The following is a 27,462-nucleotide window of genomic DNA, read 5'->3' as shown; positions in this document are numbered from 1 at the left end:
GTTCAAGGGAACCTCTATGAAATAGTCAAGGATTCTTCTATAGATGGAAGATATTTCATTGGTTCTCCTACAGAGAGGGAGTTTCTACGCACAGAAAAATTTTAGCAAATATTCTTCAATATATAGAAGAAGTTTTATAGTCATTCCCTTCAAACCTTCAAAGGGGACTTGCAAATGTCAGTATTTCGGGTGTAATTTAGTATTTTGGATTCTCATTTGGTAACAATTCTTTTTAACAAAAATTATAAATATTGGTTCCACCCTTTATTCGATATTTTTGCGATTTTGGTCACATTTTCCAATCAAATTGTCTGTAATTTTGTATTCTCTTTGGGTAGCAAATCTACTTACCAGAAACTATCAATATTGACTTATTTTTAGGGAGAGCTCTTATTCAAGCATCCAGGCATTAATCGGTATGTCCGAATGGGCTATAGTTTCATATTTTAGGAGTTTGTTAGGTGTCAAATCTTTCTACCAAAAATTTAACATAGCCTCCATATTCAAGTAAAGATCGATTTGAGTTATTTTAAAAAAGGAGTTTGTTAGGTGTCAAATCTTTCTACCAAAAATTTAACATAGCCTCCATATTCAAGTCCCGATCCATTTATGGTATTTCAAATGTCTACCCCATGGGAGAGGGTATAAAAAATTCGACCCTGCCGAACTTCACGACGTTTTTAATTGTTTAAAATTCCTTCATTGATAAAAGACCCTCCAGCGGGCTAATCTACAGTTCCATATGTTGTTCTACTATATTTAAAACACTCATTAATGGAGTCTTTAGCATTGATGGAAGTGAGCCTTTCGATTTTTTAAAGATCTGATTTATATAGGAGACTCTTCACATAGTCTTTAAATAGTCCATTATATAGATCGATACATAAAAATCTCTAGATGACATTTTCTATAGTGTGCCAGACCACAAGCCAATGCATGGCGGGTTCAAATCCCAACATGGAACAAAAAATCCTTCAGATTCAAATCGCCCTGACATTCTAATAAACAACCTACTTGGTATTAACATCAACGCATGCGGATTACTGAAAAATAATAGTAATGACAAAAGATAGTGTCACCCAGTTGTAAATGACAACACTTGATAAGCGAGGACTACAACCACTGCATAAAATTCAAGTAAGTGATTTTCTAGCCGACGATCGATGACATCCCCTTTCATAGGATAAGATCAAACATTTACTTAGTTGGAATAAACAAAAAACAATGATAGAGAAAAATTTATATGATTTGCGGGAGCCCTATGCCCCCACGGGGACTATCAGAGTCCTGACTTAACATACTCGCCATCAACATATGACAATAACCCAAAAAAAGTATAAAAATGGCAAGTGAAAGTACGATCTAGATGAAAATGTCAACACTAGATTAGCAAGGACTCCAACCACTCCATAATATTCAAGGAAGTTTTTTTTCTAGGCAACGATAGATGGCAGCCTCATGTCCTAGGACCAGATCAATCATTTAGTTGGCTGGAATAAAAAAACATTATAGAATAAAACCAGTGAGAGGAACAGTATAGTCGGGCGGGGCAGACCATATGATACCCTACACAACTTCCACGAAAATCTAGCATTCTGTGTTTCTATATTCTGAACTTGAGCAATATTTTGCGATATTTGCACTCTCTTGACCGACTAGAGGTCAACAAATATTATTAATATTCAGTACAGCCCTTTCAATTGTGGCCTATAAATCGACTCGAAAATAACATAAACCAGTGAGTGAGTGGAGCAGTATAGTCGGACGGGCCGACCATACGATACCCTACACAACTACCACAGAACTCTATCTTTCTGTGGGTTTTTATTCCGAGCCTGGGTAATATTTCGTGATAGTTGCACCCTCTTGCCGATTAGAGGGCAAGAGGGTGCAACTGACATGTTTTCCTAAAATTACCAATATTCGGTACAGCCCTTTTAATTACTTGTCCATAATCCATTCACCCTGGGTTGTAGTGTGATGTTCGGATTGTAATTGTAGCCTATGGATCAAATCGAAAAAAAAACATAAAAAAAGTTGTCGATCCACATCATCCCAAAATTATTATCTGATCACAAACCGAAAATTAAAGGCGTCGTCGTTGACCGTAACCGGAACCTCATGGAACATTTCAAAGTGATTGGCGCTAAATTCCCGACCTCTAGTGTGGTAATAGTTTATAATATAATATCTGAGTACGTAAGCACCGACAATATAATTGGTGTCAATTTAAAGGCCAACCACTCCTCTTGGATATACTATCAACTCATCGGCTCTATGTCCTTCAGGAGTTTTGAAAACAGGCATGCTTATTCTTTGACCCAAACCCCATCTCCATGTAAAAATTCGCGATGTTTGGGCCATAACTGCAGCGTCTGGAGCGACCAGAAAAAACCGACAACAATTAAGTATTTGGTCCATTTCATCCCCTAAGCATTAAGCGCTCTTAGGGGTCTTCATTGTGCCGAACCCATCCTACATGCAACATTTCGTGAAGATTGGTCCATAACTGTGGCCTGTATCGTGTTTACAAATTATAATGGACAGACGGACACACATGGCTATATCGACTCAGCTAGTCGAGATATGACGATCGGTGGTACTTAAAGGTCGGTCTAGGACCAATATTTCGCAGCGTTACAAACTCTTGGGGCTGCACAAAGCTGTAATACCCTGACAACATAGTTGTGTAGGGTATAATGAATATGATTTGTGAAAGCCCTACGTTCCCAAAAGAATTAACAGCAAAAATTGTCTTCTGACGTCATCTGTACGTGTACAAACTTCTCGATCCTGTGTATGCAAACAATCACTAATATGATACTGGCAAAATCAATATTTTGTTCCATAACGCTTGAAAATACTTCCTCTTTTTTATACGTATATCAAGGACCTTGAAATTTTTGATTAATATATATATTTTTAGTATTTGGAACAAATTAAAATGTTTTCATTCTAATTTAAGTAACCCAAAAACATTTCTTTTAATCTGTATGAATGAGTGTGTTTTCTTTTAGTAATGGCGCATTTCCCAAAAAGAAATTTCCAAATGTATAAATACTATAAATCACAGCAGTCTGCCGCAGTACACACACACCCACCCACCCATCTGTTCGAATGTCCATTGACCAAATCTATTGAAACACAAGTGTTTCTTTTCCACTCTCACAATTTTAGCTTTGAATTTTCACAATAGCAGCACAATTTTTACGTCACTTACTGCGAAAATGGATTTCTATTTTCATAAATGTGTTGTTGTTGTTGTTCGGGTTTTCTACATCTTTCTTCGTGATACAATGTGTTCATTTATGTGATTTGTAATCAAGATCTGTGGTTTCGTTTCAAATATATAAATACACTGCCTGAATGATGGGTAGAATGGAGATTATCAATTAATGACTATGATTTTTCTATCACTTGACATGAATTTTACAATATCTGAAATATACATTTTGGAAATTAATAATTGAATTATTACCATAACATCGATATAATCGATAAATTAATTAATTTGTTTGCAGACAAAAAAAATCTGGTTCCATGATTTTTGGATTCAAAAACTGAAATTTATATAGCCTTGTCACAAATTTTAAGCCAAAAAGACCAGGAGTACAATGAGCCCTGTACTCAAACAAAGTAAAAATCGCACCTCTATAAATACCGTATCCCTCTCGAATGAAATCATGAGAATAAAAATCTCTTTCTGCCAAAATGCGTTTTTGTATGTTAGGCCGGGAACTTTATAGTAGATCTTCAGCGGCACTGAATCGTTTTATTAATATTATTGCCTATACCGAAACTCCTGACACCTTCATAAGATATTTTGATGGCATATACTACTTATACCCAAAAATACCTAAAATCGGGGCCACATTGAACATTTTCTGCCAGCTGATTTTTTATACGTTGAGCATATGAAATATCCATTTATATACCTTCGAAATAGTTAATATCGACCGGGTTCGATATGTGAAGGATAGTCAAAAAATTTGCCTAGAACCATAAAAAATATATAATCTGGAACAGGACCTTATATTGAGGTTATATCGAAACATTAACCTATATTGACAAATTTCCGGATGGGGATATTTAGAGAGGACATTAATTAGAGAGTAATTAATCGGATAGCAAAAATTCAGGCATTTTGCCTTTAAAATTTCTGACAATGAAGCGGAACTGTTATATGAGAGCTATACCAAAAAGGCGGTATAACATTTTAATAACATTTTGGGAGGCAACTATATATATTTATTGCCTAATCATAAAACTGTTGTTAGTTGTCATCAAAAACATCTTCAGACCATAACAATATTTGGTTTTTTTATTTATGGGGATAGGAAGAAGTCATTGGTTGCTAAGTCAGTTCTGTACCGAGAACGACCCATCAATTTTGCGTTTTGATCGTTTAGAAAGGCGCTGGTTTGAGCCGATATATGAGGCTCACTCTCCGAAGTCTTCGGGTAAACAAATTGTGGTGTACGACTCAAAATTAGAGTTGTACAGTTCACGAACGAACTAGTTCAAATGAACGATTCACTTAAATGACCGATTGAACTAGGCCTTCTTTTTAGTTCATTAAAGGAACGAACTGGAATAATAATATGTTGCCTATCATTTGTGTTGGCAAGTATTTTTTCAATTATTCTAAAACTTTTCTTAAAAAATCTACGCCTTATAGGTCTACATATTCTTTGGAACCTTTTTTATTCCAACCTTTATAAGTTCATCAATTCTTTCGAAACGTTTCATTAAAAATCCACACCTTATAGGCCCACACATCACAATCTTCGAAGAACACAAACTATCGACTGAACGATTCGGAAAGCGATGAACTATTAAAAGAATGACCGAAGTAAAACGACAGCTGAATAAATGAACTTAATTGCGAACGATTGAACTACTGAACTAGAACACCGAACTAGTTCCGTTAAAAAAAGCTGAACTAATATGAGCGATCAGCTAACTGAACTAGATAGAACAACTCTACTCAGAATAATGAATGTATGTCCAATGGAGACTTAATTTCACGGCATGTCAAATGAAGATTTTGCATTATCAAGTCTCGCACAGTGTGAATGTTCACGTAAACCTAACCCTAGCGAAGCTAATTTAATTGATTTTCTTAATGTTATAAATAATTTAACTAATTTACATGTACGACGCCCTTTACTCACATTGAAAGTAAAATTCTATTATGCTATATCTATTCATTTTTATTGTTTTTGTCTTGTAATTCCCCTATTCATCATTTCTTTGTTGTTTTCTATTCCATTTTTGCAGGATCAGTACGACAATTTAGCCATACACACAAATAAAGGCATTGAATTCTTGGACAAATATGCAAATTTTATACGTGACCGTTTAACGATAGAAACAGAATATGCCGCCAAATTAAGGTAAGTCAAGCCCCATGTCTCATACAATTATTGTTAGCTTTTTATTGTTATAAATTAGTATTACTCAGTTTTGTTGTTAATAATAAAAAATTGAATTTATTATTAATCATATATTTACAACAAAGGAACTTAAAAAAAGAAAAACAACAACAGTAACACAACAATAATTTTTATTTCATAAAAACGGGAATATTGAAAATATATTTTTTCATTCTTCCCATTCAATAGACATAGATGTATTTGTAATAGATATAAAAGCTTTCAAGTGGTCTTCGGCAAAGTCGAAGGTGTTTTAGGGGGAGATCGAAGACATTTACACAGATTATGAATAAGAAATATTATAAAGCATTTGATGTATTTTATCTTTGTTTGTGGTCATGATGCCATTGGAAGTAGTAGTTGTTGTCCACATCCAATTTTTCGCTTTTAAATATTTCTTAAAATAATAAGGTACTCATATTTATATACAGTAAAAATGTTGAACCACTACAGGCCAAACGTACCTTCCCAAGCCATGTTATCGGATCTTATTTAGATCTTTTAACAGAGAGAGGCACACAGTGGGAAAAAATACCGATCTAGCGCGCAGAAAATAAAAAATGAACTTGAAGGAAACTTTAAAACATTAATGCAGTTTTAAAGTAGAGTGCTGAGTGTACTTTTGTCCGAATAAAATAATCCGAATTAATAAGTTAGAACGGAATAACGGTACAATTATAAAATATATTTTTTCCAATGTTAAAAATGGTATTTTTTAGCTATAAAATTGCGATGGTCGTGTGCATTCTGTGAATATATTATTATAGAATTTTGTCCATTTTTGATATATAGTATTGGTATTTAATTAAATGGAATAGTTATATAACCCATAAGTTATTTTAATTTAGGTGTTTCGGGCCAAATATATGTAAGGTCAATTTTTTTTTAAATTCCTTTAATTAAAATAGGGGTTTCGTATGGAGTGCAGTCGAGTTCAGCGTTGATTTTTATTTTATTTCTTTTGTGTGTCTGTCTAGAACATCATACTAATTTTTTTCCTGCGACTTCCTGCGACTCTCGGATTTATGGCATTTTTTTTTTGGAAAAAATCCAATTTGGTGTAGGAAGCCTTTTGAAGGTTTTGTTCAAATAAAATTAAAAAAAATGTGAATTGTGTTGGTATAATTGATCAAATATGACTTGGAATAGATCACAGCATAACAGATAAGAACAAAAACTTCAAAATGTCCGTCCTAAGGTTCCAGAGAAATGGGTGTGAGTATGGGGGTATTTAAGTAAGCTGCTCAAAACATTGATTTTAAACTCATGCATTTATTCCAAATGTCTTTCTAAATAAAAATTGAAATTACAACGACATCGGTTGTAAGAGTCTTCTCAGATACCACCGGTAAAGGGTCTACTTTATGAACCCTGAAAAATATCATTGGTGTAACACATTTATGGTTTTCGCTATAACAAATTACCACAAAATTTTGTCATTAACACCAAACATCAACTTATACGAATACGGTCTGTCTACCTTACATGCAAGGATTCGATGTTTAGAATGTATATTGCACGTTTCATACCGACTAGTTTTAAAAAGGTGGAAAATTAATCGGCCACTTTTCGAAGAAAAGAAGGCACGTATCATTAATGATTTGAAGGACATTATTGTTGACACACCTAAGTCAGTATCCGGAACAACAAACGATGACAATACTGCTAGGCGTTTTTTAGCCGACATGGCTTGGCATCGTCAATAACTGCTGTTGATGAAAAATTAATTAAAAATTTTAGTATCATCCTTTCAACCATGAACTGTGGATATGCTATTAACGCAGAGTCATTTAAGAAAAAACTTACTGAGGACACATTTATTCTTTTCGTGGAATTATATCCTTGGTTCTATATGCCTTCAAGCATACACAAAATATTACTGCATGGTGCTGATATAATTAAATGTGCAGCTTTGCCCGTAGGAATGTTGTCTGAAGAAGCCATGGAATCCAGAAATAAGGACTTTCGGAACTACAGGGAACTGTACACCAGAAAAATTAGTCGTGAGGAAACAATGAGGTTTCTTTCCAATAGGTTGCTATTTTCTTCTGATCCAAAAATATCAAGTTTGTCTCGTAGTACATCTCTTAACCATCGATATAGTGAGCCACTATCTGAAGAAGTCCTTAAACTTCTGGAGGATCCAATGCTACCAAATAATTCGGATCAAAACTCGGATTCTGAATATGATTAGTGTTTAATAAGTAATGCCTAAATTTTATAGTTTAATGTTTTAGATATATAATATTAACAATAATAAATATACATATAATAACAATAGTGTTTGCCCTTAACCCACTTTTTACCCTCCAAATGCTTCGGAATTTTTAAAAGAAGCTCCCATTTTAGGAGTACTGTTAGTTATAAAAATGTTGCTTATTATAAAATGTTTCAAATGCTTCAAAATAGTAATTTTCACCTAAAAATTTAAGTTTTTTTCTAAAAAAAAATCGGCGCTTAATGGGTTAATAAAAAAAAAAACAAAATTGTCAAATTTTTTCATAAAATAATTAAAATTGTCCATCTAAATCTATTCTTATCAAAAATATCGATAAACATACATTTTTCCCACTGTGAGGCGGTTTCTTAGTTGAGGTACCTTTCTCTTAGGAACTATTTTACAGATATAATACCATGCCTAAAAGTATGCCTTAAATTTCGTAGAATAGATAGATTTATTGAACCCTTATCAATTAGTTAAAATGATTAGATAAAAATTATATTTTAAAATTTCGGCAAGGCGCCTATGTTACTACTATACTATATAGCAGGTTATAACAGCATATTATTTAGATTCTTATACCCTTAGCATTGTGGCTAGCACTTTGCTACGTCAAAAATGTGCCTCTTCGAATAATTGTTTTTTAATCCCAAGTTTTTTCTTTTGACCAAGTCTGTTTCAGACAATTTGAAGTCGAATTAGAAATTTCCGCCTGTCTGTCTGGCTGTTGGGCATAATAATTCTCGAAAGAAGTAACCGATTTCATCCAAACATATATCATGTATGAAGATGAGCAATATCGGTCTACATTTTCTAGCATTTTCCCCAGCCAATGCACTATAGGTCAAATAACCACTTTTTCTGTGCAAAATTAATAGCGGCAACAAAATCATAGTATTCGTCATGACATTTGGCCCAACTGATTTTTTTGTTACTTGAATCGTTATTTTTGAATTTGGAAGAAATCGGTTCAGATTTGGATATAGCTCCCATATATATATATATATATATTTTCGTCCGATTTTATGTAAATGGTGCACCATACTGCCAATATTGGTCCGATTTAGACAAAATTTTGAACAGAGTATTGAATTAGGTCTAGATTGGTATGTGTCAAGTTTTTTTTGAAATCGGTTCAGATTTAGATATAGCTCCCATATATAGTTTCGTCCAATTTTATGTAACCAGAGCACCATACTGCCAATATTGGTCCGATTGAGACAACATTTTACACAGAGTATTGAATTATGTCCAGATTGATGTATGCGAAGTTTTGTTGGAATCGGTTCTGATTTAGATATAGCTCCCATATATAGTTTCGTCCGATTTTAGGTAAATAGTGCACCAAACTGAAAACGTTTGCCCGATTGGGACAAAATGTAGCACAGCGTACGGAATTTAATCGAGTTGGACATCTGTGAAGTTTTGTTGAAATCGGTCCAAATTTATATATAGCACACATATATAGTTTCGTCCGATTTTATGTAAATAGTGCACCAAGCTCCCAATAATGGTCCGATTTATACGAAATTTTGCACAGCGTACTGAATTCAGTCCAGTTTGGCATCTATGAAGTTTTCCTGGAAGTCGGTCCATATTGAGATTTTTGGTAAATGATGCACCAAAATTTCAATATTTATTCGATTGGCATGCAATTTTCTTATAGATTTCAGGTTTTTATTGGCTCAAATATCTATGTAGATCACATTTGTTTTTTACCCGATTCCATGTTAATGGTCATCCAAAAATGGTATGTCTCTTCTATCAACAGGATATTGTACACATTATCATTTTTGTTTGTACCCAAAGTGGTAAAGGGTATCATATAGTCGATCCAGTCTGACTTTTGATCTTTCCTTACTGGTTGTCTTTGAAAACATTCATCTTTCTGTGACATATTTCCAAATTTTGCGCTAATGTTAAGCAAAATTAATGTACTATTTGCTTTAAAAATTTCTCTCTTTCATCCGAAATGTTGTCGACAGCAATTTTGCTCACTACATGTTTGAAAACAGCACCAGGTTTTTTTTCGTTTTGTTACCATATTTTCGCCATATTTCAAAAAGTTCGATTTTTTATACGGAGGTTGCCTAGATAAAAGAGGCATTACTCGTAAAACGCAAAAAATCGCAACTTGAAATAAACATAAATTAACTCATTACTTATCACTTAATTTGTGTGCAAAATTTCAAAGAGGTCATAGACTAAAGGGTTATTTTCAAGTCTAGTGTCGCAAACATAAAAATGTTTTGATTTAATATAAAAATGCTCACTTGTACCTATATTTTCCATTTTACACTAATTAATTATTGTAAACACAATCGAAATAATACGCACTCAAAGTTGACTAAGCCCCACAGAAATATAAGCACATTTATAGAATAAATCGTATTGAGCGACTTGCACGGCCAGCTATGTAACGGTACTTTATATTTAGCACTAATAAATATCACGTGTCTCTATTCTAGAGTGTTCTAAATACAAAAACAACAACAACTCGTGTATAACGACACTTTGATTTTCACCAATTTTGCACAGAAAAACCGGTCATTTGACCTATAGTGCAATGGTCAGATTATGCGATTTGAACCAAACTAACAACACAACCTAATATTTTATCCAAGTCTGTATATTGTCTGAAGATGGAACTTATTTGGCCACTTCTCTAGTAATTCTCCTCCATATGGTAAACATTTCGAAGTAGTGTTAATCACACATAAATCGAAGAAAATATCCAATTTCTTCGAATCTTGGTACATGTTAATACTTATCGCAGAAATAGATTAAGTCTGAAGATGGAAGTCTGATATTATCAATTAGAATATCAATTAAATTGAGGGATCTAAACTTTACACATCGTCATATTCTTACCAAACCTATATCAAGTCTGATCCATCTAAAAAAATTCAAATTCAGTATCCAGCAATTTGGGTGTTTTTTATCAAACCTATGTCATCAGCTCCTCCTCGTTCTTCGCTCGCTTTCAAACTTTTTAAAATTAATTCGAGGTTAATTGAGTATCCGATTTGATCCATTGTAGACCCTCGCCAAGCTGAATGTCATACACGTCAGGATATCTCATATGTTATACGCTGTGGATATTTCTCTGACCCGACTTTTTTAATTCCTCAGCACATTTTTCAAGGTGCCATTGACTATTGTAAGGCGTTCAGTAATTATAAATAATAAATTTAAAAGATTTTGGAAATAGGTCTAATGTAATGTTAGTCTTATTACTTTCCCAAAAATTTATTTTCTATTCAACATCTCTATATTTGCCTACAGAATCCGCATCAATTAATAACTCCTACAAATTAATTTTTTTTTATATTTTAATCCTTTATTTCATTTTAACCCCCCCTTTAATATGAGATACCAGTATTGGACTTGATCCAATCCAAGTAGCTTGTCAAACGGGTGAAAGCAGCTGGGTAACCCTTGGCGCAACCGGCAGCAGCACCGAATGAAGTCAAACCAATTTGAACCTTGGAGGATTCCAAAACCAATGGACCGCCAGAATCACCATTGCAGGTGGAGACACCACCGGGAGTGGCAACGCAAAGTACGGTCGAGGTAACAATAGAGGTACCATAGGTTTGAGCACAGACAGAATTGGTGATGACTTGCATACGGGCCCATTGCAAGTTGTTGGTGACACCGCTGGCCGAATCGGAAATCTTACCCCAACCAGAAGCGATGGCATAATCACCAACATACGTGGAATAGGAGTTGGAGATGGCGGGCAATCTAACGGGTTGAATGCGGCTGGTATAGGTGACAGAGGGGATCTTGATCAAGGAGATGTCGTTCTTAACAGTGGCGCTATTCCAGCCAGAGTGGATGATGATGTCGCTCTTGGGAACGGTAAAGGTGACTTCAGCAGAGGTACGAACGGTGGCACCCAAGTAGACGGTGACGGATTGTATACTACAGAAAATAGAATTTAATTTTTTACAAAATATATAAAAAACATCTTAGAAAAAAATCTCCTTACCCATCAGTACAATGGGCAGCGGTCAAAACCCAGTTGTTACCGATCAAGGAACCACCACACCAGGCCGAGGCTAAGGCATTAACCTTCAAGGAAAGACCAACTTGATAGGGGAATTGACCAACGGAGGCGGTGTTGCCATTGGTAATGCGACCTTCGCCATCAATGACCGGTACAACCAAATCGCGTTGGAAGATATCCTCAGCGGAGACGGCGGCCAAAGCCAAAGCGAAAATAATAAAGAATTTCATGGTGCTACTGTACGAATACAATTGCTTGATTTTCACAAAATGGTATCAAGTTTATATACTGAAAATCTTATCAATGCAGGCGGCGTTTGTTGTCAGTTCTATATAAAAAAAGAAAATGGCAAATTATTGTTTAGATTGCACACATTTTTCCTACCTTAAGTGGATTTTGGAAAACAAAAACATTTGTCATATCTCTCGCAGACTGTTTGGGCCACACTTTAATATGCAAAAAAATTAATAATATATAAGCCATCATAAAGATAATGTCATTATGAGGTTTCAATTCAATATGCCAAATCACAATCTCCCTCTATCAATAAGGCCCATGTCGTGATAATTCCAGTAAACAAAACAAATAATAATATTGGATTTTGTTTTATCACAACAATTGCACTAAAAATAATCCAGGGCATTTTAGAATTTGACCAACTTCTTTTTGTTTTTTGGTAGATAGTTAATCTCGTCGCCAATTTTGATAAGTTACCCTATAAAAACCATGCACGGACCCATTGCAAATAAGCAGTTGTATTTCGAACAGCAGTAGCACCATGAAATTCTTAGTAGTTTTCGCTTTGGCTTTAGCCACCGCCTCGGCCTTTGATTTGAGATCCGAATATGTGGAATCTCGCAGCGTTGTCATGCCCGTCGTTGAGGGCGAAGGACGCATTACCAATGGCAACACCGCCTCTGTTGGACAATTCCCCTACCAAGTTGGTCTATCCTTGAAGGTTAATGCTTTGTCTTCGGCCTGGTGTGGTGGTTCCTTGATTGGTAACCGTTGGGTTTTGACCGCTGCTCACTGTACCGATGGGTAAGTAGTCGTAATTTTTTTTCCTACTATATTCCTTGGCCATATTTACAAATTGGAAATTCTTTTTATTAGTATCCAATCTGTCACCGTTTACTTGGGCGCCACCGTTCGTACCTCCGCTGAAGTCACCTATACCGTTTCCAAGAGCGACATTATCATCCACTCTGGCTGGAACAGCAGGACCTTGAAGAACGACATCTCCTTGATCAAGATCCCCTCTGTCACCTACACCAGCCGCATTCAAGCTGTCAAAATCCCCGCTATTGCCAACTCCTACTCCACCTATGCCGGTGATTATGCCATCGCTTCTGGTTGGGGCAAGATTTCCGATTCGGCTACCGGTGTCACCAACAACTTGCAATGGGCCCGTATGCAAATCATTACCAACACCGTCTGTGCTGCCACCTATGGTACCTCCATTGTTACCTCGTCCAACATTTGTGTCTCCACCCCCAACGGTGTCTCCACCTGCAATGGTGATTCTGGCGGTCCATTGGTTTTGGAATCTTCCAAGGTTCAAGTTGGTTTGACTTCGTTCGGTTCTTCTGCCGGTTGTGCCAAGGGTTACCCAGCTGCTTTCACCCGTTTGACCAGCTACTTGGATTGGATCAAGTCCAATACTGGTATCTCCTACTAAATGGATTGAACGACTTATTTTCGATGAAATAAAGGATTAAATAAAAAATATATAGATTTTTTTGAATTATTAAATAGAGAGTTATGGATAGTTATAAAATTCTCTTTTTATAAGGATATACCTTGAAAGAAAAAAATTATAGACAATGGTTCCCTTGGGTATATTCTGAGAACTATGTCGAAAATATATGTCAGGCTACGGGGCTCAATTTTTTGTATAAAAACGTTGTCAGACCATGGAATAGTTTTTCAGGACCCGATACTACCTCTTTTCTACTGAAAAATATTTCGTCAAGTACCGAAAAAAGCCTCAGTCTTCATTTTTTTATAGAAATCAAATCGTAACGTCGTATTTTTGTAATACATAGTTGGAAAGGGCCGCGAAAGCAATTAATTCGTTGCAAGACAGGACTTTGAGTCCAATTTGCATTATAGGACACAATCTAGACAGACATGTGGACTCCATTTTGTCGAAAAATAAATATCAGGCCACAAGGCTTAATTTTGTGTATTAAAATTGCTACGCCATGGGACCTTAGATATAAAAATCTTCAAAACCATGGCCCCAATATTGTTTCTATATATGAAACAATTCGTCAGCACGTATGGTCTATTTTTTATTCTTTTAAAAAAATTCCATCCAGCGGACCCATTTTTTCCTGTAGAATTCCATTTATGGAATGTAGTTCAGTTAGATATCAATGCCGGATTTATTCTGTAGAAAACAGTTTGTCAAGCCCATGAGCCAAATTTTTGGTACAAAGTTCCGGGGCTAAATTTGTTAATTTGAGGTCCAAGGACTAAATTTGTTAATAAAAATATGTCCAGTACCTTTGACTAACCTTCTGCGCCATTTTTTCTTTATGAACATTTCGTCACGAACCTTAGATTTATTTGTTCTTTCTCAATTAAATACATAAAATGTCGCAAATTCCGAAGTACCCAGAGATCAGGACAAATAGTTTCAGGATACAGAGCCTTTTTGTTATATAAGAAAAACTAACAAAAAACCGCCAAGTCACTACATCCTGTCCTCTGGACATTCTTCCGGCAACCTCTGGGTCCTGCTACAAATTTTTATATTGAAAAAAAAAAATAATAATAATTAGTACTTTTGTCAGAAATAAATCGTCCATTCAGTGGAATAAAGTTTTTCTATAGGAATATTTCGTTCTGGACAGAGGACCTAACATTATCTGTAGAACAAAATCGCCCCAAGGCTATAGAAAAAAACTCATCGGGTCCTTGTGCACATTATTTACATATAAAAAATAAATCATCGGTCCGAATTTTCCATATGAAAAAAAAATTGTTCATTCAGTGGAATTAAGTTTTTCTATAGGAAAATTACCGTCTGGACAGAGGACCTAACATGTTCGGTATATAAAGTTTGATAGACACCTATCCGGTTCCTAGATAATATTTATAAATAAATATCCAGGGCCAATATTTTTCTAAATAAAAAAGCCTGATTCCCAGGATAATATTTTTATATAGAAACATGTCTTCTATAGGAAAAAAAAACAGGTCGGCTCTAAAGTATGTTGTTTTCGGTCCATATCCACCCAACCATATTTAACTTGCCGCGGCGATTTTCTGTTCTAATACAGTATTTTTCGGTTAATTGCACATCAAAATTTGCACAAATTTTTGTTCAATTAACCGAGGAACCAATTATCCGAACCCGCTTAATTGAATAGTTTGTTCAATTACAGTAATCACGTATAATTGGAACTACAAATGATTTAAAAAAATCATTTTAACAAATTTAGCCCCGGAACTTTGTAGCAAAAATTTGGCTCATGGGCTTGACAAACTGTTTTCTACAGAATAAATCCGGCATTGATATCTAACTGAACTACATTCCATAAATGGAATTCTAAAAAGAATAAAAAATAGACCATACGCTGGATGGAATTTTTTTAAAAGAATAAAAAATAGACCATACGTGCTGACGAATTGTTTCATATATAGAAACAATATTGGGGCCATGGTTTTGAAGTTTTTTATATCTAAGGTCCCTTGTGGCCTGATATTTATTTTTCGACAAAATGGAGTCCACATGTCTGTCTAGATTGTGTCCTATAATGCAAATTGGACTCAAAGTCCAACTATGTATTACAAAACTATGTATCCAACTATGTATTACAACTATGTATTACAAAAATACGACGTTACGATTTGATTTCTATAAAAAAAATGAAGACTGAGGTTTTTTTCGGTACTTGACGAAATATTTTTCAGTAGAAAAGTGGTAGTATAGGGTCCTGAAAAACTATTCCATGGTCTGACAACGTTTTTATACAAAAAATTGAGCCCCTACGGGGCGACATAGTTCTCAGAATATACCCAAGGGAACCATTGTCTATAATTTTTTTCTTTCAAGGTATATCCTTATAAAAAGAGAATTTTATAACTATCCATAACTCTCTATTTAATAATTCAAAAAAATCTATATATTTTTTTATTTAATCCTTTATTTCATCGAAAATAAGTCGTTCAATCCATTTAATAGGATATACCAGTATTGGACTTGATCCAATCCAAGTAGCTGGTCAAACGGGTGAAAGCAGCTGGGTAACCCTTGGCACAACCGGCAGAAGAACCGAACGAAGTCAAACCAACTTGAACCTTGGAAGATTCCAAAACCAATGGACCGCCAGAATCACCATTGCAGGTGGAGACACCGTTGGGGGTGGAGACACAAATGTTGGACGAGGTAACAATGGAGGTACCATAGGTGGCAGCACAGACGGTGTTGGTAATGATTTGCATACGGGCCCATTGCAAGTTGTTGGTGACACCGGTAGCCGAATCGGAAATCTTGCCCCAACCAGAAGCGATGGCATAATCACCGGCATAGGTGGAGTAGGAGTTGGCAATAGCGGGGATTTTGACAGCTTGAATGCGGCTGGTGTAGGTGACAGAGGGGATCTTGATCAAGGAGATGTCGTTCTTCAAGGTCCTGCTGTTCCAGCCAGAGTGGATGATAATGTCGCTCTTGGAAACGGTATAGGTGACTTCAGCGGAGGTACGAACGGTGGCGCCCAAGTAAACGGTGACAGATTGGATACTAATAAAAAGAATTTCCAATTTGTAAATATGGCCAAGGAATATAGTAGGAAAAAAAATTACGACTACTTACCCATCGGTACAGTGAGCAGCGGTCAAAACCCAACGGTTACCAATCAAGGAACCACCACACCAGGCCGAAGACAAAGCATTAACCTTCAAGGATAGACCAACTTGGTAGGGGAATTGTCCAACAGAGGCGGTGTTGCCATTGGTAATGCGTCCTTCGCCCTCAACGACGGGCATGACAACGCTGCGAGATTCCACATATTCGGATCTCAAATCAAAGGCCGAGGCGGTGGCTAAAGCCAAAGCGAAAACTACTAAGAATTTCATGGTGCTACTGCTGTACGAAATACAACTGCTTATTTGCAATGGGTCCGTGCATGGTTTTTATAGGGTAACTTATCAACAATAACGACGAGATTAACTATCTACCTAAAAAAGTTGGTCAAATTCTAAAATGCCCTGAATTATTTTTATTGCAAGTTTCTGATAAAACAAAATGCAATATTATTATTAATGTTTTGTTTACGGGAATTATCACGGCCAGTGCCTTATTAATAGTAGGAGATTGTGATTTGGCATATTGAAAATGGAAAACCCCAAAAATTGGCATTATCTTTATGGTGGGGCTTATGTATTATGATTCTTTTTTTGCTTATTAAAGTGTGGGCCAAACTGTCTGGAAGTGATATGCCAAATGTTTTTGTTTTTCAAAATCCACTTAAAGTAGGGCAGAAATTTGTTTGCACTCTCAAGAATTTCAATTTCAGTTTTCCAATATTAAATAATAAATCAAAAAATAAAACAATATTAAATCCCTCAGATCATATCTGGGCCGTAGTTGGCTGACTCAAATAATCTTGACTTAACAAAATCGAAACAGATCCAGAACATTTTCAGGTCAAACAGCTATCAAAAAATAACAAAACATTCAAACGATCGGACTTATCAGTATAAATAAAAATTTGAGTACAAATCGATTAGCACTAGCTGGAGTAAGTTCCAAGTTTTCTGTATTTTTAGTTTTTAATGAAATCTCTCCAATATATTCTGTTGGCCTTCTGTCTAGCAATGTGAGACGTTTTGAGGTTCCTATCACACCTTTCGAACCATTTAAATTGCAATTCAGTAATTAAATTTGTAATTCAAAAACTCAATTTGTAATTTATAACACTTCAGTTGTAATTCGAGAATGTAATTGCTAGTTCACAACTTTTAATTTGTAATTTTAAGCTTTTCATATGTAATTCAAAAAATTTAATTTGAAATTTAAAGAATTTCATTTGTACTTCGTATATTTCGATTTGCAATTCATAGAATTTCATTTGAAGTTCAAGGAAATTAATTTACAATTCAAAGAATATAATTTGTAATGCATAACATTTCATTTGTAATTCATAATATTATAATTTAAAATTAAATGTTATGAAGATCAAAAGAAATGTTATGAATTTCAAATGGAATTCTTTGAATTTCAAATAGAATTTTATGGATTTTAAATGTAATCCTTTGAATTTCAAATGCAATCCTTTGAATTTCGAATACAATCCTTTGAATTTCAAATACAATCCTTTGACTTTTAAATGCAATCATTTGAATTTCAAATGCAATCCTTTGAATTTTAAATGGAATTTTATGAATATCAAATGAATTTCGAAATATTTTCTACGAATTACAAATGAAATTCTCGAATTAACAATTGATATGTTATGAATATTTAGGGGATGAAATGGACCAAATACTTAATTTTTGTCGGTTTTTCTGGTCGCTCCAGAGGGAGCAATTATGGCCCAAACACCGCGAATTTTTGCATGGAGAAGGGGATCGGGCCAAAGAATAAACATGCCTGTTTGATAAAGATCGGTCAATATTTAACGGGTCAAATGGACCTTGACTTTTGTGTGAAAAATTACAAAATTTGTATTGTTTTAGATTTACCCCTGAAGGACATAGACCCGAGAAGTTGATAGTATACCAAAGAGGAGTGGTTGCCCTTTAGATCGATACCAATTTTATTGTCGTATGTACTCGGATGTGGGAGTTACATTTAAATATTTACAGGTGCTCAGATATTATTTAGTTGCCCAGAGGGGCTATTATGGTCCAAACATCGCGAATTTTAACTTGGAGAAGGAGATCGGGCCAAAGAATAAACATGCTTGTTGTTAACGCGGGAGAAAGGAAAATACAGAGGACTTGTAAGGTCGAATGTCATTTCAATTCTTTTGTGTGAAAAATGACAAAATTGGTATTCGATGGCGTATATATTTACCCCTGAAGGACATAGGCGCAAGAAGTTTATTGTAGTATATCCAAGATGAGTGGTTGACCTTTAAATTGATACCAATTATATTGTCCTATGTACTCGGATGTGGTAGTTCCCCTTAAATATTTACAGGTGCTTACACACTAGAGGGCGGAAATGTAGCGCTGATCGCTTTGAAATTTTCCATGAGGTTCCAGTTATGGCCAAGAACAACGCCTATAATTTTTGGTGATAGTCAGATAAAAAATTTGGGATGAAGTGGACTGAAAACTTATTTTTTTTTTGTTTTTTCGAGTCAACTATCACGAAATATTGCCCAGACTCGGAATAAATATTCGCAGAAAGTTAGAGTTCCGTGATAGTTATGTAGGGTATCGTATGGTCGACCCCGTCCGACTATACTGCTCCGCTCACTTGTTTTTCTGTTAATTGGTGTGGCACCCAAACATTGTGCTTCTTTTTGAATCCAGCTGCGTGTAAATGGTTTAAATAGATTTATGTTCGATTTTAAGCTCCTGGGCAATGTTTTATCGACATTCTCGACGACCGGCCTAATGAATTTCTTTTTCCCCAGCCTAATATTTGTATACCCTCAGATATGGCAATAATAAATTGTTTCTTTAGACCAAATCCGTTTTAGACAATTTTGAGTCTATTTTCAAAAATCGTTCCGTCTGCCTTAAAAAAAAAAAAATAATAATTTTATTGCTTTTCATCACTTTTCATCCATTGTTTTCATCAAATTGTCCTCTCGAATTTTATACCCCCTTCATAATGCATGTCAATTGCTTTGGGGTTCTATAAGGAAAATTCAAGCATTGTTTATGGACTGGCCAGCAAACGAGTTTATTTGAAAATTTTATTTTTTTTCAATTATTTGTTGTTTGTGGTCAAATCTGTTGAGTTACAGCTGCGCGCTCTTTTCCGCTGCAGCTTAGATAAGAATGAGCTATTAATGACTTTGTGTGTGTGTTTTTTGCAATGCTTTTAAGAAAAATTCATGTGAACCTGAGTGTTGAATTAGAGACAAAGTGATCGTAACTGTTGTAACCTTGAAGTTTCCACAAAACGGCAACAAAAACAACTTGAATTTCATGAGAAGAAGAAAAAAAAAACAACTCACAATTTTGCTACCAAATAATAATTTTAGCCATATTTGGGATTTTAAATAGATTTCGAAGCAAGGGGACAGCCAGCATACTAGCATACCGAATCAACAAAGTGACGGCAAAATGACGCCACAATAGACGGAGATTTTTTTTTTGAAAACTTTAAGAGGCAATTTAAAGTGGCATTGTTGCAAGCTATGGCATAACATAATTTGTCGTTGTCTTTGGAATTGTTATTGTATTGTTTTGAGCGGGTGTTATAAGTGTGCACCACAATCAAATTTTATTTAAAATTTATCTTGATTCTGCTGCCAGTGTATTCATGCGTATTTCAAGTGTAATAATTTATATGTATAATAATAATTATAAACATGGAAATTAGTCAGACCAACGATATATTCAAAGATCAGTAACTAAATCTATTAATTGTTAAGATTGCAGTGATTTAGATTTAACCTCCAATAATTACCCTAGTGTACAAAACAATGACAAAGCTTATAAACATATAAATAATATTCCGATTATAATTTTTTATGACAACTTCTGTTCGAACGGCTGGCGGCCAGCAGGTCGGTTAAATTATCTTATCACAACAATCGATGTTGTCGAAGATTAACAAACATAACAAAATTTCCCATTCAATCCAATCAATCGAATACAAATTATTAACGTCATCATTTTTTTGCGAACATTTCAAGAGCGTGCCTAAAAAAGAGAACAACCATACAAACATATGCGTCTTCTAATCACTTTGTTTAAGTGATTTTGATCACTCCGTTGTTTTACTGCTATAATTAGAAGCACTTGACACTTTATGATTGGTTCCCAAATTAAAACCAATCATGAATTTCCAAAATTCTTAACCGATAATATTCGTTGTTGTTGTAATTTATGACTGTAATCAAATTTGTCAAACTTTTTTTTTTGCAAGTATTGTGATTTACAACATAATACACTAACAACTTGAATTATTATTATTTGACCAATAAAATTTCTGTTTTTGCGAATTTTCTATGAATGTTCTGGTATTTTTTGATTTGGAACATACAAGCGACGCGGAGTCTCGGTGAATAACTGATTTTATAGATCAGGTGTCAACCGCTATCTTTTTTATAGAATATCTGATGTAGCAAGTCTTCCATTCGTAAAAGAGTTTACTATCTATAGAGAAGATCTACAGTAGAAGAAGGTCTCCTATCTGTATAAAAAAGTTGGAGGTGTACTCATGTAGAATATGGTAATTTATGTATAGAAAACAGTTGCAATAGAATTTCTCCTATCTGTAGAAGAGCTGCTGAAGAAGGTCTTCTATTTGTAAAAAGGCTGCTGTATAATGTTTTCTATTTACAAAAGAGCTGCAGTAGAACACGGTCTACTATCTGCATATAATAGCTGCAGTAGAAGAAGGTCGGCTGTCTGCAAATCAGAGCTGCAGAAGGTCTCATATATAATCGTTTCTTCAGCTCTCCTATATATAAGTATATATTTTGTTCAATGCCGAGGTGTGGATTTTTTTTAAGGAATATTATGTAAGGTCCATCAATACCTAAAGAAGTAAAATTATTTCTTTAATTCCTACAATAGGATATATTTATATCCAAATGAGATTTTATAAGGATTATTTGTCCAAAGTGTGAATTTATATAGGAACTTTATTTTTCAAGGAGAATATTTTTTGAAGAATATTAAGCACTTTATAAAACAGGACGCATCGTATGGGTATTTTTTTTTCAAATACTTCTTCAGAGTCTACTGGAACGTGGCATTTTTTTTACATTTTCAGGGCATAGATTTTTATGTCTACAGGGCACCACGGATCATTTTCAATTTTAAATATTTTTTTAAAGACCCATCGAAGTATGGCTTTCTTGTGAATGAATAGCATAGATATTTTAATGCATATTTCTTCAAGGCCCATTGTAGCATAGATTTTCGAATGGATATCAAGATACTTCGTGGGAATATTTTATTTGAATACCACCTCAAGGCATTTTTTATTTTATTCAGAGGAAACCATTTTCTAAAAATGTTCAAGGCCCACCGGAGTGAAAATAAGTATTTTCTCAATGTCGGCCAGCGTTTTTTTTTATTGGAAAAATTTCGAAGGTACATCGAAGTATAGATTGGATTTTGTTCAAGGCCCATCGGAGTGAAATTAAGTATTTTCTCAATGTCGGACAGCGTTTTTTTTATTGAAAATTTTTCGAAGATGCATCGAAGTATAGATTGGATATTTTTGCAAGGCCATCTGAATGTGGATTTTTTTTATTTTATTTTAGACCCATTAGATCACAAATTTTTAGAGGATATTAAGGTACATTCGAGCGTAGATATTATAATGAAGGAATTCTAAAGGAATATTTTTTGAAGCCCATACACGTACTGGACGTCGATGTTCAGATTGTATTTTGTAAAGATTACCTTGTTCAGAGCCTATCAAGAAATAAATGTTTGAATAATTTTAAGGAATATTTTTCGTTAAGGCCCCATTCACGCCCAATCGAAATATGGGTTCCTTATGAATATTTTTTTTGGATTCCCAGCTTAATATGTTTTTTTATCAATATTTGTTACGGATATCAAGGCCCATCCACGCTCAAAGAATATAATTTATTCAAAAGGTTTATCAAGACTCATTGGAACCTTGAAATGTATATCAGATCGTGGGCATTTTAAAAATTAATTTTTAAAGGTATAGAAGTGTGAATTTTTTATTTAATATATTTTCGAGCTCCCCATCAGAGTGCGGTTTTTTAAGGAACACTTTTACGGCTGTTTATATATATTTTCCAAGTTCATTGTATAGTAATTATATACGGACATAAAAAGTTCTCCTGAATCTCACGTGTTTTTAATATTTCAAGGCCCATCGAACCGTAGAAATAGTTAATCAATTTTTCACAAGGCCTATCTGCATGTGTGTGTTTTTGTAACAGCCTACAACAGCGTATATAATCCAGAGCCTGAGTTTTTTAATAACTGTCTTTTCAAGCCCATCTAAGCCAAGATGTTTCTTCCCTATTGTTTTCAAAACATTTTTGTTTTGGATTTTTACGAATTTCTTTAGATTTTGGAAAAAAAATTTTTTTACATTGATTGTTCAAATAATAAGTTTTCATGCACCTGATTGTAAGAAATTCCGTCAAAAGAAGGTTTTCAATTACTTTTGTGTCTTTTCAAAAATATTGTATCCATAGAAAACTTATTTTCTCTAATAAAAAATTTGTATAATTCCAAAAAATAAGACAAAAATGTTTCTTTATAAATTTTAGCTTTATTTGAAATAACACTTCAATCTATTTCAAAAAAGGTAAACCTTTCATATCGTTTTCATCATCACAATTTAATAAGAGATACCAGTATTGGATTTGATCCAATCCAAGTAGCTGGTCACACGGGTGAAAGCAGCTGGGTATCCCTTGGCACAGCCAGCAGAAGAACCGAAAGAGGTCAAACCAACTTGAACCTTGGAGGATTCCAAAACCAATGGGCCACCAGAATCACCATTGCAGGTGGAGACACCACCGGGTGTGGCAACGCAAATGTTGGTTGAGGTAACAATGGAGCTACCATAGGTTTGAGCACAGACAGAGTTGGTGATGATTTGCATGCGGGCCCATTGCAAGTTGTTGGTAACACCGCTGGCAGAGTCAGAGATACGGCCCCAACCGGAAGCGATGGCATAATCACCGGCATAGGTAGAGTAAGAGCTGGCGATGGCGGGCAATTTAACGGCCTGGATGCGGCTAGTGTAGCTGACAGAGGGGATCTTGATCAAGGAGATGTCGTTCTTAACAGTGGCGCTATTCCAGCCAGAGTGGATGATAATGTCGCTCTTGGAAACGGTATAGGTGACTTCAGCGGAGGTACGAACAGTGGCGCCCAAGTAGACGGTGACGGATTGGATGCTAAAATAAAAGGATATTAATTTTTATGAAAAAAAAACAAACAAGTTAGAAAAACAATATCCTTACCCATCGGTACAGTGAGCAGCGGTCAAAACCCAACGGTTACCAATCAAGGAACCACCACACCAGGATGAAGAGAGAGCATTAATTTTCAAGGATAAACCAACTTGATAGGGAAATTGTCCAACGGTGGCGGTGTTGCCGTTGGTAATGCGGCCCTCGGTTTCAACAACGGGCATGATGACATCACGAGATTCCACATATTCGGATCTCAAGTCAAAGGCTGAGGCGGTGGCCAAAGCCAAGGCAAAAACGATGAAGAATTTCATGTTGCTGCTGTGATACAACTGATAATAGTTGTAACTATTCCCAAGCTTTTATAGTCCAAATGGTCAAACATTTTGATTTTTAATATCTTATCGCCCATAGGATTCAGTACTTTGAAGAGTGCCTTAAATTGACAATAAATAGTGGGGCAACTATTTTCTTATCACTGACAGGAAAAACCATTGATTTATTTTTTACTTTTCTACGCAGTTAATAATGTGAAATTATCATTATCATACTTTTTTATTTGTTGCAAATTCTTTTGGCTGCTTTATATCGTCGATTTATATGTGATAATGGTGTATTATTTTATGAAATTACCAGACGTTAAAGGTCGAAACCCATTTTTAATTTTCAGCACTTTTTTAGAATTTTCTTTTCAAATTGTAGTATTTCCTAGAACTCTCAGAATGGGTATTTTTTGATGGTCATATAATTGTAGATGTTTTTCAAGGGCTATCAAAGATTTAATTTACCAAGAATTGTCTTCAAAAGGCTAGGACATTCTTTCGTCACATTGGTTTTTCCTGACAGTGATAACAAAGTAGTTACCACCAAACACGTTTCAAACTGTCCTATAGGCGATAAGATTTTAGCAGCCAAAAATTTTGGTCTGATGGACTATAAAAGTTGTAGGAATTGTTACAGCAATTATCAAATATATCAAAGCAGTAACATGAAATTCTTCGTAATTTTTGCCTTGGCTCTGGCCACTACATCAGCTTTTGATTTAAGATCCGAATATGTGGAATCCCGCGATGTGATCATGCCCGTTGTTGAAACCGAGGGCCGTATTACCAACGGCAACACCACTGCTATAGGACAATTCCCCTATCAAGTTGGTCTGTCCTTGAAAAAGAATGCTCTGTCTTCATCCTGGTGGGGTGGTTCCTTGATTGGTAACCGTTGGGTTTTGACCGCTGCTCACTGTACTGATGGGTAAGAAATTTTTTTCTAAGTTTTATTGTATTTCATATAAAAAATAATAATATGCTTTTATTGTAGTGTCAAATCTGTTAACGTCTACCTGGGCGCCACCGTTCGTACCTCCGCTGAAGTCACCTATACCGTTCCCAAGAGTTACATCATTATCCACTCTGAATGAGACAGTAAGACCGTTAAGAACGATATCTCTCTCATTAAAATCCCCTCTGTCAGCTACACCAGCCGCATTCAACCTGTTCGATTGCCCGCCATCTCCAGCACCTACTCCACCTATGTCGGTGAATACGTTATCGCTTCCGGTTGGGGCCGCATCTCTGACTCTACCACCAGTGTCACCAACAACTTGCAATGGGCCCGTTTACAAATAATTTCCAATACTGTCTGTGCTCGAACCTATGGTAGCTCCATTGTTACCTCGTCCAACATTTGCGTTGCCACCCCCGATGGTGTCTCTACCTGCAAAGGTGATTCTGGCGGTCCTTTGGTTTTGGAATCTTCCAAGGTTCAAATTGGTTTGACTTCATTCGGTGCTGCTGACGGTTGTGCCCTGGGCTACCCAGCTGCTTTCACCCGTTTGACCAGCTATTTGGATTGGATCGAATCCAATACTGGTATCGCCTATTAAATGGATTAGTCGAACGATTTATTGGTATTTTAAATAAAGTATAAAATTGAAAGAATTTCCATTTTTGTATTGTTTTGAAATATAAAGTGTTGAATGAGGGGAGTTTTTAAATTATTTTTATTTTATTATTTTTTCAAGTCCTCTAAGAATATGAGGTATCAATTAATTATTTCAAGGTATTTTTTCGGTTCTTATTAGAAAATGAAATTTTTTAAATATGTCTCTATTATTGACCGATCGATTTTGCATATTTTCCTTGCTAAAGATGTTTAGTGAAAATGGCTTCTGAATACCCAATCGCTCCTCATTCCATCGCGTGTTGCTCTCAGAAGTGATGGTGTTTTTTTTTTAATTTTTCATTCTCCATGACATTGATTGTATTTCCAAACACCCGTATTACAAACTGAAGTCGTCAAAATTTGCATAAATTTTCTTTGATTTTCAGCTGGCCGGCCATATTATCATCCATCCTCCAGCTCACAACAATCGGATCGATTGCGTGTTTGCCGGATAGATGGTGTTTTGCTTTTCTTGACGCCAACTCTTGAAAAAGAAATTGTTGATGTTATACATATTGTTGTTGTTATTGTTGTCGATATACTTATATGTGGTTGTTGTTATTGTAGCCTCTTTGCTTGACCCAAATTTTAATTAATTTATCAATCGTCCATGAATTGCATGAATTACTTATTTATAAACAATTATTAATTTCTCTTTCTTTTCGTTTCTTTTGCAGGCGTTTAGTGAAAAATTATCAGCCTAAGAAAAAAGAAGAAGAAGATAACGAGTAAGTACTATATAATTAAAATAAATAAATATAAAAAACTAAACATGTTTTTACTTTTAAACACCAAGTCATATATAATCGAAATATTGTAATATTGTATGAGGCTGGGTGTACATGTGTATTAATATGTAGAAACCCCAATAATGTGTACTCTGTGAAAAGAATAACACCTGCAGGTCTTCAATATTAAAAAAAATGTTTTACGAATCTGCACTTCTTAAAGAGATATTTCTTCTTGAAGAAGGGTCTCCTTCTTCCTTCTCCTTATCGCGGAAGGTATTAACATATATTCAGTACGTGCCCCATAAATAGAAGACACCTAAATATGGATTTTGTAGACTTGACATTTTTATGGGTCGTTCAATTGGAATTATGAGGGTCTTCTTTCATTGAAAACATTGACGAAGTCTTCTATAGACTTATGGCTTCCAACAGAATCTTATACAGGTCTTTTAAAAATATCAAATTATCAGACTTTATACAGAACCTCTAAACATACATTGTCTTGTACATATCTCCTATTGACCTTCTACAAGTCAATATATAGCAGAAAACGAGGTCTGTTATTGATCATCTTATGGTAAAGAAAATCTATTGCAGATTTTCAACCATTAGACCCTTGAACATTTTTTGTCTTATAGTCTATAAGATCATCACAGCCTTTCTCAGCAGATTTTCTCTAGTCAAAAGATTTTTTGCAGGTCTTCGACAGAAAGTTGTATAGGTCTTTTAGAACCATCTGCAGTTGATATTTTAAAAGCCCTCACCCGCTTTTTGTAGTAAAAATATGACAAACAAAGACACTCACATTGCTTAAAATTTGTCTTCTTTAAATCTCTAATAATCTCATGCTCTTCTCCTTCTTTCCTTTAGATTCACATCATGGCAAGCTTTCCGTAAAGTTCTCAATGAAATCAGTGACTTGGCTGGACAACGGGAAGTTGTTGCTGAATCCCTGCAATTACAAATTATACAAGGCATTTCATTGCTGTCCAAAACTCTGCGGGAAGAGCGAAAAGTAAGTATCATAAATTTCTTGTTCTCTCCCTCCCACCCTCTCTTACCTTATATT

At 35.0% G+C, this 27,462-nt stretch overlaps 5 protein-coding genes and 1 pseudogene across 5 annotated transcripts in view; 3 read left to right on the top strand and 3 right to left on the bottom strand.

The window, feature by feature from the left end:
- The first annotated feature begins 5,031 nt into the window (after positions 1-5,031).
- LOC133336910 (formin-binding protein 1-like) overlaps positions 5,032-27,462 on the top strand; it is a 30,857-nt gene continuing 8,426 nt past the window's right edge. Inside the window, exons 1-3 of the mRNA XM_061545182.1 lie at positions 5,032-5,396; positions 26,340-26,390; positions 27,264-27,408. Coding sequence (XP_061401166.1) covers positions 5,032-5,396; positions 26,340-26,390; positions 27,264-27,408 — 561 coding nt within the window. The remainder of the gene's footprint in view (positions 5,397-26,339; positions 26,391-27,263; positions 27,409-27,462) is intronic.
- LOC133336909 (serine protease 1-like) lies at positions 11,009-11,918 on the bottom strand. Its single transcript, XM_061545181.1, has 2 exons — positions 11,651-11,918; positions 11,009-11,583 (listed from the first exon to the last, which is right to left on the bottom strand). Exons 1-2 carry the CDS (start codon positions 11,896-11,898, stop codon positions 11,019-11,021), a joined length of 813 nt encoding a protein of 270 aa, XP_061401165.1. The 5' UTR covers positions 11,899-11,918; the 3' UTR covers positions 11,009-11,018.
- Positions 12,442-13,366, top strand: LOC133336912 (serine protease 1-like). The gene is made up of 2 exons (XM_061545184.1): positions 12,442-12,709; positions 12,782-13,366. Exons 1-2 carry the CDS (start codon positions 12,447-12,449, stop codon positions 13,344-13,346), a joined length of 828 nt encoding a protein of 275 aa, XP_061401168.1. The 5' UTR covers positions 12,442-12,446; the 3' UTR covers positions 13,347-13,366.
- Positions 15,851-16,760, bottom strand: LOC133336908 (serine protease 1-like). Its single transcript, XM_061545180.1, has 2 exons — positions 16,491-16,760; positions 15,851-16,418 (listed from the first exon to the last, which is right to left on the bottom strand). Exons 1-2 carry the CDS (start codon positions 16,751-16,753, stop codon positions 15,854-15,856), a joined length of 828 nt encoding a protein of 275 aa, XP_061401164.1. The 5' UTR covers positions 16,754-16,760; the 3' UTR covers positions 15,851-15,853.
- On the bottom strand, positions 23,137-24,053 carry LOC133336917 (serine protease 1-like). The gene is made up of 2 exons (XM_061545187.1): positions 23,773-24,053; positions 23,137-23,706 (listed from the first exon to the last, which is right to left on the bottom strand). The coding sequence occupies exons 1-2, from the start codon at positions 24,033-24,035 to the stop codon at positions 23,142-23,144; spliced, it is 828 nt and encodes a 275-aa protein (XP_061401171.1). The 5' UTR covers positions 24,036-24,053; the 3' UTR covers positions 23,137-23,141.
- On the top strand, positions 24,701-25,605 carry LOC133336916 (collagenase-like; annotated as a pseudogene).

This window comes from Musca vetustissima, unplaced genomic scaffold (genome assembly GCF_032173495.1).
Source record: "Musca vetustissima isolate MV318-11 ecotype Yass unplaced genomic scaffold, APGP_CSIRO_Mvet_v1 utg12356, whole genome shotgun sequence".
Lineage (NCBI taxonomy): Eukaryota > Metazoa > Arthropoda > Insecta > Diptera > Muscidae > Musca > Musca vetustissima.
This window is presented reverse-complemented; position numbering and strand designations above follow the sequence as displayed.

Bases quoted from the DNA above. Each gene is read 5' to 3' on its own strand.
- LOC133336917 (XM_061545187.1), bottom strand. From the start codon at position 24,035: ATGAAATTCTTCATCGTTTTTGCCTTGGCTTTGGCCACCGCCTCAGCC. The intron at 23,707-23,772 runs GTAAGGATATTG...CTTTTATTTTAG, and splicing joins GCTGCTCACTGTACCGATGG to CATCCAATCCGTCACCGTCT.
- LOC133336908 (XM_061545180.1), bottom strand. From the start codon at position 16,753: ATGAAATTCTTAGTAGTTTTCGCTTTGGCTTTAGCCACCGCCTCGGCC. The intron at 16,419-16,490 runs GTAAGTAGTCGT...TCTTTTTATTAG, and splicing joins GCTGCTCACTGTACCGATGG to TATCCAATCTGTCACCGTTT.
- LOC133336912 (XM_061545184.1), top strand. From the start codon at position 12,447: ATGAAATTCTTAGTAGTTTTCGCTTTGGCTTTAGCCACCGCCTCGGCC. The intron at 12,710-12,781 runs GTAAGTAGTCGT...TCTTTTTATTAG, and splicing joins GCTGCTCACTGTACCGATGG to TATCCAATCTGTCACCGTTT.
- LOC133336909 (XM_061545181.1), bottom strand. From the start codon at position 11,898: ATGAAATTCTTTATTATTTTCGCTTTGGCTTTGGCCGCCGTCTCCGCT. The intron at 11,584-11,650 runs GTAAGGAGATTT...TATTTTCTGTAG, and splicing joins GCTGCCCATTGTACTGATGG to TATACAATCCGTCACCGTCT.